This window comes from Ovis canadensis, chromosome 22 (genome assembly GCF_042477335.2).
Source record: "Ovis canadensis isolate MfBH-ARS-UI-01 breed Bighorn chromosome 22, ARS-UI_OviCan_v2, whole genome shotgun sequence".
NCBI classification, from domain to species: domain Eukaryota; kingdom Metazoa; phylum Chordata; class Mammalia; order Artiodactyla; family Bovidae; genus Ovis; species Ovis canadensis.
In genome coordinates, this window is record NC_091266.1 from 33,260,921 (window position 1) to 33,275,197 (window position 14,277).

The 14,277-nt window shown below is 40.7% G+C and overlaps 1 protein-coding gene across 2 annotated transcripts in view; it reads right to left on the minus strand.

Moving 5' to 3' along the window:
- Positions 1–14,277, minus strand: part of TLL2 (tolloid like 2) — a 142,657-nt gene that overhangs the window by 50,283 nt on the left and 78,097 nt on the right. For both annotated transcript variants that reach the window (XM_069566886.1, XM_069566887.1), the window contains exons 4-7: positions 10,405–10,560; positions 8,626–8,743; positions 2,052–2,230; positions 1,033–1,138 (exon numbers count right to left, since the gene is read on the minus strand). In XM_069566886.1, the coding sequence (XP_069422987.1) occupies positions 1,033–1,138; positions 2,052–2,230; positions 8,626–8,743; positions 10,405–10,560 (559 nt within the window). The remainder of the gene's footprint in view (positions 1–1,032; positions 1,139–2,051; positions 2,231–8,625; positions 8,744–10,404; positions 10,561–14,277) is intronic.

Genomic DNA, 14,277 nt, shown 5'->3' on the forward strand with positions numbered 1-14,277 from the left:
CCCTCTTTGCTATGACCTGCTAGGAGGCACGGGGGAGGATTTGCTGCCAACCCTAACAAAGGGTACATGACTTTGTGGCATATATTCTGAATGCCAAATAGATTCCAAGCTTCAACTTAGCTATTTACCCTTATTTTTTCCCTCTTGACATCTCCAAGTCTCCTCACCTAATTTTTTTTTTTCTTGTATATATTGGGAATCTCCTTAAATCTTATTTAATGATTAAATAAATAAAAAGCTGATTTTAGGCTGCAACTAGGGGGGGGGGGAATACCAAGAGAGAAAAATAACTCGGGTGGAAAGATCTACAAAACTGGGACAAGCAGTGAAACACTTCTCTATACAAAATACTTACATGATAAGGGTAGGATAATACAGTAATACAGAAGCAAGGGTAATATGCAAAATACCTAACACTGGGTCCAGCACAGCATGAGCTCATCAAAACCGATCCTGCTGAGGCCAGCCATAAATAACTGGCCTGCCCAGGCTTGAGGATACCAGCTACCATCACGTGTGGCCAGCAGGCAGGACACCCGGATTTTTGTTCTCATTCCAACCTCCGCTACCTGTGAGACCTCCAACTGGCTGGAACCCCACTTTCTTCTAAAATGAGCCCCTAATTTACCACCCTCCCAACTCTGACACGGTCTAGCTTCCAATAAACCACACCTCTTCTAGGAGACCTGGTTGGATATACTTTAGAAGAGGGCCCCACCCGCTGGAAATTTTACGCAGAGCCTCTAAGTTATGATTCCAGCCAACCCCTCAATAATTTCCCTTTTCCAGTTTGCTGCTTGTGACATGAGGGCATGATGAAACACCAGCTTCACAATGGGATTCAATCTTATTAGCAGGAACCTGATTAGATTATATTTCACTGCAGCCCAGAGGCCACCGTATTTCAAGGACAGACATGCTAACTGTGCCAGGAACATGCGGAGACCTGCTCTCCGCAGACCTCCTGGAATCTGACCCCCACCTGCGGCAGGCACAGTACAACACGGATGAGGCGTAACCATAGATTCCGACCTTGAGAAGGTGTTCCGGGCGTAGTGCATGATGCTGTCAAAGTCGTACATCTCTCCCAGAGAGCTCACTTCCCCAGCTTCCATTTTTAAGAAATTATACTCCTGACCTGTGACACAACACTCTGTTAACGTCTTTGAAAACCAAGGTAGGCACCTGAAAGGAGGCAGAGGAGGGGAGAAGGAGGGCCCATAGCAACTTCCGGGAGCTCTGTTAGTCAGTCAAATGACAGGCTTGGTGGTGGTTCTTCTTGTTGTTTTTGACAGATTAGAAATTTGAAACTTAGAACAGCTCTATGTGGTCCCAACCCCACCACCACCACCCCTCCCAAAATGCCTCTCAAAACACTTAAAGTAAGTTAATAGATTAGTTATGAAAAAATAAATTGCCTTTAATTCTCTAGTCTTGTTATTGAAGGAACAAAGAAAAGAAATCCAATATTTAAGTTCAATCTCAAATTCACTATTCAAACTCTTGAAAGCATTTTTAAGGCAAATATATTATTCAATCAGTGACTTTCATGTTCAATAAGAACTTCTGTATAAAACTGTTTAACACGGGGAGGTATTTTTAAGAAATCTAGACACTTTATCTGCCTTGGGATAGGCAGAAATACTGCTTTTCATGTACTTGTGTCCTAATTAGATTTCAGTTTCAAAAATATGTGTTGCCTACATCAGCAAAAATGAGTCTTCGAAAAGCAACTGGGAGAACTCTTTTTTTGGATGAGTAGCTTTGATGCTGCAACAGTGTTCTGGTCGATTCTGTTCCTGTTAAATGGAGTTAGATTTCACTGTCCTTTACAACATGGAATCATTTTGCTTCTGCTCTAACCTGAAAGCTCTAGCAGATGACCTCCCCAGAAAGACAAAACATGGAAGGATAAAGTGCTGGTGACAAAGGCCTCCATACTTACCAATGAGTGTCGGTCTGCCCCCAGCAACCCCTCTCTCTCCTCCCTCCTGACCCCATGGTGCTACCTGCCTGACCGCTCGCTTCTAGGCTCCATACAGACTACTTACCTGGCTGGATGTTTTCTCTGATGATGGTTACATGCTGGTCTCTGTCTGGCCGGGTATGTTCATGCCAGAACCCAACCACATGGCCCAGCTCGTGGGCCACAATGCCAAACTTGTCACAGTTTTTTCCAATGGATATGGCCTGTGGGCCTCCACCTCGGCGCCCAACATAGGAACAACAGCTGGACAATTGCAGAAATACCCAGGTCAGCAGATCAGGGAATGAAGCTTGAAAACAATCTCATTGTCCAACTTCCCTCCCTAGGCAGGAATTCCCTCCAAAAATGGCTCTTGACCTTTTCGGTGGCCTGGAGAATCCTTAGAAAGATACAGCCTCTCCTCCAGGAAAAAAGTAAATACCTTCCCCCACCCTTCCACCCCTGAGTCTCTGATGACAAGGAAGAGACAAAGGAAGGAGCCCCTGACTTTCTGTAAAGCATGAGTCTTTTCGCTATTATCAGAGGAGCCTTAGAGATGACTTACCTCTGGGCACAATTATTTTTTAAAATATATATTCATTGTTCCTAATATAGAAAGCTGTAAAAAGTAAATTAAAATGGCCCATAATCCCACCACGCAGATAACTTCTGTAAAATGTTTTAAAAATACATGCCCATGTCACAAAAGATTTAAGTACAGTATTAAGGTTCCAAAGATAACTATTGCTGACAGCTTCTTGAATTCCAGTCCAAAAAATGTAATACATCTGTATATACACATATAATATTTTTAATTACAAAATACATCATGTACATTGTCCTTCATCTTGCCTTTTTCCCTCCTTAATTCATAGATATTTTCATAACAGTAAATGTTAACCTAATTTTTTTCAAAGCAACATAGTATTAAAATTTATTTAATCAGTCTCTTATTAACACACATTTAGACTAACTTCAGTTTTTTCTATTTAACCGAAGCCTCAGGGAAGAGAGAGGAAAAACAAACAACAAAATACAAAACAAAGAAACCATTGAGGTCTTACTTGCTTTTGGTAGGGTAAATTCCAAGCAATGGAATCAATGGATAAAAGGGTATGGGCATTTGATATTTCGATACATACTATCACATTGCAATCCCAAAATGTTGGGTCTTTTTATATGTCCATTAATAGTATGTTAAATAGCCCTATTTTCCCACAACTGGGCCAGCCCTGGTTTTGCCAAACTACTTTTGCCAATTTGATAGATGAAAAGTGGTATTTCACCAAAGCTGGATAGTTTTCCATGTTTTATGTGATATTTATATTTTTTCTTGTGAACTGTGAGATCACGTCTTTCCCCAGTTGGGGAGGGAGGAGGGTTGTCCATCTTTTTATTACTGATTTGTAAGAACCTTTTGAAAATTAGGGGATTAAATCTTTGACTATTAAATGCATTCCAAATGTTTTTCTCCCTTTGTTATTTCTTTTTGTTTTAGCCGTATAAAGGTTTAAAATTTTCATGCAATATCTTTCTTTTCTTATGTGCTATTTAGAAAGGCCATCTACACTGCAAGATTATAATTAATATGCAATTTTGCTTCCTTCTAGTACGTTTCATGTTTCTTTTTCTTTTTTCTTTTCAAAATCCTTAACATCTTTGGACTTCCCTGGTGGCTCAGTAGTAAAGAATCAGGAGACATGGATTCAATCCCTGGTCTGGGAAGATCCCACATGCCGTGGAGCAACTAAGCCCGTGAGCCACAACTATTGAGCTTGTGCTTTAGAGACTGCGAGCTGTAACTACCGAGCCTACATGCGCTAGAGCCGGTGCTCAGCAACAAGAGAAGCCACCGCAGTGAGAAGCCGGTGCACCGCAAGTAGAGAGTGGCCCCTGCTTGCTGCAACTCGAGAAAAGGCCACGCAGCAATGAAGGCCCAGCACAGCCAAGAATAACTGCGTAAATAAAAATTTTAAATGCCTACATCTTTGATCTGGCCAAAATCACTTTTGGTATATGAAGTGTGGTAGTATCCCAGCTTTATTTTCTTAAAAATGAGCTACTGAATTATTCCAATATTCACATATCCCTGACTAATCCATCTTTCTCTCATTTAAAATGCTACCTAAATTAGTATATAAACATATTCATTTTAAGCTCTTTCGTTCCATATATCTATTTTTTTCTTGAGTTCCAAATGGTTTTAATTATTATCTTCATTTGCATTTTAAAAATAATCAGCTTTATTTTTGGCTCTGCTGGGTCTATGTTGCTGCGCAGGCTTCTTTCTAGCTGTGGTATGTGGGCTTCTCACTGTGGTCGCTTCTCTTGTTGTGGTTCCCAGGCTCTAGGGCACAGGCTCAATAGCTGTACACTGGCTTAGTCGCTCTGTGGCATGCGGGATCTTGTCAGGGATCGAACCCATGTCTCCTGCATCTGCAGACAGATTCTTTACCACTGAGCCAGCAGGGAAGCCCTTCATTTGCATTTTGATATCACATATGTTGGGATAGAACATCAGACCTCTTCTCCTCCCCTACCTCTGTCCCTATCACTGCTGTTTGTTCTCTCTGTTATTTCTACATGAAAAACTCTAATATCATTTGTTCACACTCTTAAAATATATGTACATACACACCCACAAATACATATATGAAGATGCTGTTTAAATCAGAATGGCATGAATTTATAGGTTATTTTAGGAAGTCCTGACATCTTTACTATGTAGGGCATTTCCATATGAGGAAACAGTATGTATTTCCATTTTTACTTCTTTTTTAAAAGTTTCCTTAGAATTTTGTTGTTTTCTTCCTATATGGCTGGCATATTTTTGCATTTTGTTATGATTTATTCTTAGATATATTATCTACTCTGTTTCTACTAAAGTTGTGATTCCCCCCATTATGAAAGTATTACTTTATCAAATTATTTCATTAAGGCAAAAGTTATTAATGTTGATTAATTTTGTAGTCAGTTACCTTAATAGAGTCTCCTTTTGTTTCTGATAGTTTTCCAATTGATTTTCTGGGTTTTTTCACCACATGTCATATTAACTTCGAACAATATTTGTTCTTGCCAATATTCACTGTGTTTATCTTGGGTAGCTAAATATTAGCTAGTATTTCCAGAAAAAAAAAAAGAAATAACTATGGTGATCATAAATATCTTTTGTTCCTGATTCTAACAGAAATGCTTCTAGAATTATTATTGATAAACATGATGTGGGCTTTTGGGACATAGATATATATTTGATTTGTGTGTGTTATGTTAATGTGTATATGTGTGTGTGTTAAGTCAAGGATCTATCATGAAGGTATGTTGAAATGTGCAGATGCCTTTTTAGCATCTATTGAGACATGAATATGGCTTCTCTCCTTTGAGTATCAATATGTTGAATGATGCAAATAGATTTCTTAATGTTGAACTAGTCCTGTATTTCTTAGATAAACGTTTTTGGCAGGCTACTCTTCTATTCTTTTACTGCTGTGTTCTATGTGCCAGCATTTTACTTAGGATTTTGCATGGCTATTCATAAGTTAGATGAGTTTATAATTTTCCCTTTTTCAGTGCCATCTTTTTCATTTTGAGGTAGCAACACTATGACAGTTTATTAAAAGTAAATTGGAAGAATGTGTTCTTCTATGCTCTAAAAAACTTAAATAGTACCAGGATAATCTGTTTCTTGAAGTTTTGAAAGAATTCATCTGTGCAACTCTAGGTTGGTGGTATGGAGGAGAAAGTTTTTCCGACAGTTTTCCAATTTCTTTCAAAGTTACTGGTCTGTGCCAGTCAGTCCTTTACGTCTACCTTGAAGTCAATCACATCATCCAGGTTTCAACACTTCTTTCCCTAGAGTTTATAAACTTCCTTTTTATGATTCTGCTGAATCTGTGGTTATTTCTCCCTTTTGTATGTCTGATTTTGTATGTTTCTGCACTGTCACTTTTTTGTCTTAGACTAACAATATGTGAACCATGAACTTCCAGATGTTCAAACTGGTTTTAGAAAAGGCAGAGGAACCAGAGATCAAACTGCCAACGTCCGCTGGATCATGGAAAAAGCAAGAGAGTTCCAGAAAAACATCTATTTCTGCTTTCTTGACTATGCCAAAGCCTTTGACTATGTGGATCACAATAAACTGTGGAAAATTCTGAAAGAGATGGGAATACCAGACCACCTGACCTGCCTCTTAAGAAATCTGTATGCAGGTCAGGAAGCAACTGTTAGAACTGGACATGGAACAACAGACTGGTTCCAAATAGGAAAAGGAGTACGTCAAGGCTGTATATTGTCACCCTGCTTATTTAACTTCTATGCAGAGTACATCATGAGAAATGCTGGGCTGGAAAAATCACAAGCTGGAATCAAGACTGCCGGGAGAAATATCAATAACCTCAGATATGCAGATGACACCACCGTTATGGCAGAAAGTGAAGAGGAACTAAAGAGCCTCTTGATGAAAGTAAAAGAGGAGAGTAAAAAAGTTGGCTTAAAGCTCAACATTCAGAAAACGAAGATCATGGCATCTGATCCCATCACTTCATGGGAAATAGATGGGGAAACACTGGAAACAGTGTCAGAGTTTATTTTGGGGGGCTCCAAAACTACTGCAGATGGTGACTGCAGCCATGAAATTAAAAGACACTTACTCTTTGGAAGAAAAGTTATGACCAACCTATATAGCATATTCAAAAGCAGAGACATTACTTTGCCAACAAAGGTCTGTGTAGTCAAGGCTATGGTTTTTCCAGTGGTCATGTATGGATGTGAGAGTTGGACTGTGAAGAAAGCTGAGCACCGAAGAATTGATGCTTTTGAGCTGTGGTGTTGGAGAGGACTCTTGAGAGTCCCTTGGACTGCAGGGAGATCCAACCAGTCCATTCTAAAGGAGATCAGCCCTGGGATTTCTTTGGAAGGACTGATGCTAAAGCTGAAACTCCAGTACTTTGGCCACCTCATGCGAAGAGTTGACTCATTGGAAAAGACTCTGATGCTGGAAGGGATTGGAGGCAGGAGGAGAAGAGGACGACAGAGGATGAGATGGTGATGGACAGGGAGGCCTGGTGTGCTGCGATTCATGGGGTCGCAAAGAGTCAGACACGACTGAGTGACTGAACTGGACTGAACTGGACAAGTAATTAGTCTATCTACAGTTTTTGTTTGTTTATTCAAAGAAGTCACTCTCCAATTTATCAGTTCTATAAAGTGTTACTTGTCCATTTTCTTGCTCTCATGCGGTTTACTTTGTTGCGGTGGAGGGTTTTTCTGTATTCACTTGTTTTGCTAACTTCTTCAAATTGAGTATTTCACTGTCCTTCTTAATTCTCAGATTTGGGGATATCTGAGGGTATAGCTTTACCCAGATCTCTTCAGTTTTGAACTGTGAGGCTTTTGCTATCTAGATGTCTTGTAATTTTAATCTTGATTTCTTTAAAATCTAAGAGTTGTAAAAAAGGCAGGGGGGAGGGGAGGTCTTAACAGGTAATGCAGGAGTATTTATTCTATTTTTGTTGTTATTATGTCCGGTTTCATTGCTTTACAATCAGAGAATATTTTAATTTTATTTTGAACTTTTAGAATACATTGAGGTGTTTTTAATAGTTAATAGATGAACCATGTTTATAAATGTTTGAGAGGCATTTTAAACATGTGTTACAGGTTATGGAATCTGGTAGACCCGCAGGCTCAACTCTATTAATTACATTTTTCCAGTCCGCTACAAATCTCTACTTATTTTTTGGTTAACTTGACATTGATCTACTTGGGTTGACAGCAATGAAATAAAGTCTTCTGCCGTTGGTGTTTCTGTTGATTTCCCCTTGAAACCCTCGGGGCTTGTTTTATGACTCTTAATGCTATGCTATTTTGTGCATAAAGATTTATGACTGTTATATTCTCACTGTAGCTTGTACTCTTTTTCATTATGAAGTGTCTCACTTTTTTTTTTAGCACTTTCTGACTTTGAAAATGAATTAAAGAAACGACGAAAAAGTGTTGTCTACAACTAGAATTGTGATCTCAGCTTTCTTTTTGTTAGTATTTGCCTGTGTGCCTTCTTACCTTTTACTTTTAAACATTTCTGGATCATTTTCTTCAGTAGTCCTCTCACATATATAGCATGTAGTTGGATTTAAGATTTTGAACTAATATGAGAACGTTTTCCTTTCAGGAAAATACACCACACTTATATTTATTGGCATAACAGATAAGTTTAGTTATAATCCAATCATCTTATTATTTACCATGTTTTCTGGAGGAAGTCTGTAAGCCCATGGAGCTCACAAAATCACATGCAGAATTTTGCATAAATGTACATCCATCCAGAGGGAGCCCATAGCTCCATCAGATTCTCAGTGGGATCACCGGCCCCAAGTTGGTTCAGAATCACTTCTCCATATGAAACATTCCCAATTCCTTCAGCTTGCTCCCATGACAGGAAATACAGACACCTTGTCATTCTAGAGTCTTCCTCTTGACCTACCTACTTTGTCCCTGGACTGTGAGTTTGTTGAGGGCAAGAAGAGTTTCTGAAAAATTCTGGACTCCTATATATTACAGCATATTATAATACATATTGTTTTAGAGAAAAAATTCAAGGTTCCTGGGCCATCTGACTTGTCTGCCTCAGTCTCCACTGAGGTGAACTCACTTGCACTTACCCACACGTTCTGTAACTGAACACGATGAAGCTTTCTTCATCTGTCCTCTCTATGAAGGTCACGCAGGTGTGCTTCTCCCAGTGTCTCATGGCCTGCTTAAAAATGGCCCTCTGGCTTCCTGGAACGACAGGACAGGTGCTCATCAATTCACTCATGGGTCCATAGCTTCCTCAGATGTTCTAGAGCATGCTGGTTCATCAACAAAGCTTGTTCCAATGATCGAAAAAAAAAGCTTGTTTCAGTGACCCAGAATTAAAATGAACTAGGACTAAGGATTTCCCTGGCTAAGAATACAATATAACTTTCCCAAATAACCAAAAACTTAGAGAGTAGGAGTTTGTGAATTGGAAGAGAGGGTAAAAATAGATTTTCAAATGTCCCCAGCCTCCCAACTTTTCCTTTGCATTGAAAGTACTTTCCTAAACTTTAAAAAAATGTTACTTAGGTCATTCAGTTTGGAAAGTTTTGCCCTTTCAAGTAAATAACCGGCACTGCATTTCACCCTTTCGTTTTACTTTCTACCTATAGGAGAGTATATTCCCATATGCTCTAAAAATTCTATTTGTAGGTACACTCATGATGTTTTCGCATCAGGGTTCAGTGTTTGCTGGGGGATTCTTGAGTCTAATGTTCTACAAGGCCTTTGAGAACAGATGAATTTCATACTTCCTCGGAACTTTTCTTCATATTTCCTTGATTAGACATTGAAAATAAAGCAACAAGTAAATTGGGAGCAAGAATAAAGTAATTGCAAACTCTAGGCTGATAGTTTCTTCCAGTCAATAAGTATTCTTTTCAAAATCTATCAGTCTGCAGTACATAAGACAACTGTATTTTGATTTTGGTAGAAGGAATGAGAAGGATCTAGAAAAAAAGAGTTGTTTGGGAAGTACACAGGAAGGTTGCAGATGGGATCTGAATTCTGGAATGACTTTGTTGCAGAAAACCAACAAACCACTAGAAGGTTCCCATGATGATCTAGAAGACGTGGGTGTAGTGTCATTTCATTGGCCCCCAAAACATATATACAGAATAAAGAGTAACTTAGCTGTCCATTTTGGGGGAGCCATCTTGACACTTTAAGTTAAAATTGTTTATAGAACAATGATTCACCAAGACAGCAATCCTACTAATTATAGAATAAAAAATCTCTTTGTAAAGAAAGTTTTCTCTGTAAAATTAGTTAATTTCTGATGAAAGTTATACAAAGCTTTGGCAAGATAAGCACACTGGATCTGAAAGAACATGGTTAAGATGCCAAGAAACAGGGCCTTCCCTGGCAGTCCAAAGGTTAAGACTCTGGGCGCTCACGGCACTGGATATGGGTTTGATCCCTGGTCAGGGAACTAAGACCCCACGAGCCGCGTGGCAAGGCAAAAAAAAAAAAAAAAAAAGAAAACAAAAACCAAAAAGATACCAAGGAACAAAATTAGTAGCTGATTACAACTCCTACATTTTAGTTCTTTAAGAACACACATCTCTTTCTCTCTCTTATTAGAACTGGGGACTCCTTGAGGGGCAGAGTGGCATCTTACTGGAGGCTCTGGGATAATGCCTCAGGGACCAGGTGACCACCTCTGAGGACATAGCCCCAAATGAGACTGCAGTTTCCCCAGGCTGACTGCATGAGAGCCGGTGGTCATGAGGAAGCTTGAAGCACAGCGACTGCTATGACCCCAGCATCTGTTCCATCCCACCTGAGTCCTTGCAGGGAGGACTTTGCCCACCACGGAAGACAAAGCCCCCAGCCCCAAGCAAGCCTCATCTGGAGCTACTGACCAGTGAAGTTCCCGCCAATGACGTACGGGATGACCCCTCCCGGCCATATCCTCTCTGTCCTTGAGGTTGTGGCTCTTCGGACCCGGGGAGGGAAGGTCTCAGCTCCAGCATGCAAGGTCCCGGGGCTCTGTGGAAGCAGGGTGTTCTCCTTTCCATCTGCAAGAGAGTTGGGCTGCCATTTACTTTGCTTTTAATTCCTCCTGGGCATATAGTGAAGATTATATCACCCATGAATCCACAAAAGGAGAAATTCAGAACATGTATTCTCAAGGGGATATTGGATCTGTTCAGGGTTTTAAACCTGAGTGGAGCAAGAGAAAGCGCAGGGCTTCCCTGGGGCTCAGTGGTAAAGAATTCACCTGCCGGTGCCAGAGACACTGACTGGTTCGATCCCTGATCCAGGAAGATGCCACGTGCCTTGGAGCAAGGAAACCCATGGCCTGTTGAACCTGTGCTCTAGAGCTGGGGAGCTGCAAACTCCTGAAGCCCACGTGCCCAAGAGCGCATGCTCCACGAGAGTGAAGCCACTGCAATGAGAAGCCCGCGCACTGCAGTGCAGAGTAGACCCCACTTGCTGCAACTAGAGACAAGCCCGAGGAAAGCCCGCACAGCAGTGAAGACCTAGCACAGCAGAAATGAAGGAGAAAATTATCATCATTTGTTTAGAGTAAGTGTAGTGAGTGTCCCAGGCCTAGGATGGAAGTGGGTCTGGCTTGTAGGAGGTCTTGAAAGAAGCCCCATGGGACTCAAGGGCAGCCTGTGAGCCACAGAATTAAGCGACTAGGACAACTCACAGCCCTTTAAAGCGGAGCCAAGTACTCTCTTCTCAGAGCCACAGACACTGGGGAGAACAACTGCATTGGTCCCCTGTCTTGACCGAATATTGTCAATGCTGCAAATATTGGAAATAATTTGGCCAGTGTGACAAATAAAGTGAACCAGTCTGTGATGCTGGGAAAATAAATTATTTGCAGGATAAACCCCTGTAAAATGCAGCGCCCCACAGAATCCTCCAGCTCTTCTGGATCTGTCTGTACATCTGGACCTTTGAGGGAAGATGATGGGAAAGAAACAGGGACTCTATTTAAGGCTCTGAGTTCAAGTTATGATCCCTAGGAACAGTAGAGACAGATGGGTGGGTAGAATCGCTTAACCTTGAGGCAACTGAATAATTGAATCCACATTTGTTTCATTCATCATTCAGACAGTTTAAGATTTGTTTTCAATCTACTTGCTTATACTCACTAAGCTCAATTTGGGGCATTTTCTCTTTCGTTTTTATATTTTTTCCCCTAAAAATTAGATTTGGTTTTCTTTATTCTTTTCATTTTCATTATTTCATTAATTTTATTTATTTCCATACATCTATTTTCACTTATTTTATTCTGATGTTTCCTTTCTAGCTTTTCTCTCTTTTTTTAAAAAAAATTGAGATACAGTTCATACATCATAAGAACAACCACTTTGAAGTGTACAATTTACTGGTTTTGTATATTCACAAACTTGTGCAACCATCACCTCTATCAGTTCAGCTCAGTTCAGTCGCTCAGTCGTGTCTGACTCTTTGCGACCCTATGAATCACAGCACGCCAGGTCTCCCTATCCACCACCAACTCCCGGAGTTCACTCAGACGCACGTCCATCGAGTCCGTGATGCCATCCAGCCATCTCATCCTCGGTCGTCCCCTTTTCCTCCTGCCCCCAATCCCTCCCAGCATCAGGGTCTTTTCCAGTGAGTCAACTCTTCGCATGAGGTGGCCAAAGTACTGGAGCTTCAGCTTTAGCATCATTCCTTCCAAAGAAATCCCAGTGTTGATCTCCTTTAGAATGGACTGGTTGGATCTCCTTGCAGTCCAAGGGACTCTCAAGAGTCCTCTCCAACACCACAGCTCAAAAGCATCAATTCTTCAGTGCTCAGCCTTCTTCACAGTCCAGCTCTCACATCCATACATGACCACAGGAAAAACCATAGCCTTGACTAGACGGACCTTAGTCGGCAAAGTAATGTCTCTGCTTTTGAATATGCTATCTAGGTTGGTCATAACTTTTCTTCCAAGGAGTAAGCGTCTTTTAATTTCATGACTGCAGTCACCATCTGCACTGATTTTGGAGCCCCCCAAAAATAAAGTCTAACACTGTTTCCACTGTTTCCCCATCTATTTTCCATGAAGTGATGGGATCAGATGCCATGATCTTCATTTTCTGAATGTTGAGCTTTAAGCCAACTTTTTCACTCTCCTCTTTCACTTTCAAGAGGCTTTTTAGCTCCTCTTCACTTTCTGCCATAAGGGTGGTGTCATCTGCATATCTGAGGTTATTGATATTTTTCCCGGCAATCTTGATTCCAGCTTGTGATTCTTCCAGCCCAGCATTTCTCATGATGTACTCTGCATAGAAGTTAAATAAGCAGGGTGACAATATACAGTCTCGATGTACTCCTTTTCCTATTTGGAACCAGTCTGTTGTTCCATGGCCAGTTCTAACTGTTGCTTCCTGACTTGCATACAGATTTCCCAAGGGGCAGGTCAGGAGATCTAGTATTCCCATCTCTTTCAGAATTTTCCACACTTTATTGTGATCCACACAGTCAAAGGCTTTGGCATAGTCAAGAAAGCAGAAATAGATGTTTTTCTGGAACTCTCTTGCTTTTTCCATGATCCAGCGGATGTTGGCAATTTGATCTCTGGTTCCTCTGCCTTTTCTAAAACCAGCTTGAACATCTGGAAGTTCACGGTTCACGTATTGCTGAAGCCTGGCTTGGAGAATTTTGAGCATTACTTTACTAGCGTGTGAGATGAGTGCAATTGTGCGGTAGTTTGAGCATTCTTTGGCATTGCCTTTCTTTAGGATTGGAATGAAAACTGACCTTTTCCAGTCCTGTGGCCACTGCTGAGTTTTCCAAATGTGCTGGCATATTGAGTGCAACACTTTCACAGCATCATCTTTCAGGATTTGAAAGAGCTCAACTGGAATTCCATCACCTCCACTAGCTTTTCCACATTTTGATCACCACCAAAACAAACCCTGTATGCATTATCAGTCAATCCCTCCAGCCCTTGGCAACCAGTAATCTACTTTCTGTTTCTATGGATTTGCCTGTTCTAGACATTTCATATAAATGGAATCATGCAATATGTGGCCTTTGGTGTCTAGCCTTTTTCACTTAGCATGTTTTCAAGGTTCACTCGTGTTGTAGCATGTGTTAGTACTCCACTACATTTTATGGCTAAATAATAATCTGCTGTGTAGGTACACCACATTTTATTTACCTGTCCTTTAGTTGGTGGATATTTGAGTTGTTTCCACTTTTTTGGCTATTATGAATAATGCTGGTCTGAACATTAATGTACACATTTTGGTGTGGACATATATTTTTCAGTTCTTTTTGTTATATGCCAAAGAGTGGAAGCATCCCAATGCACATAATAACTCTATGTTTAACCTTTTAGAGAACTACCAGACTGTTTTCCAAAGGAGCTGCACTATTTATATTTCCACCAGCAAAGTATCAGGGTTCCAGTATCTCCATAGCCTTGTCAACATCAATCTTTTTTATTATAGCTATCGTAAGGCTGTGCAGTGGCATCTCAGTGTAGTTCTGATTTACATTTTCCTGGGATTTCTTTGGAAGGAATGATGCTAAAGCTGAAACTCCAGTACTTTGGCTACCTCACGCGAAGAGTTGACTCATTGCAAAAGACTCTGATGCTGCGAGGGATTGGGGGCAGGAGGAAAAGGGAACAACAGAAGATGAGATGGCTGGATGGCATCACTGACTCGATGGACATGAGTCTGAGTGAACTCCGGGAGTTGGTGATAGACAGGAAGGCCTGGCGTGCTGTGATTCATGGGGTCGCAAAGAGCCGGACACGA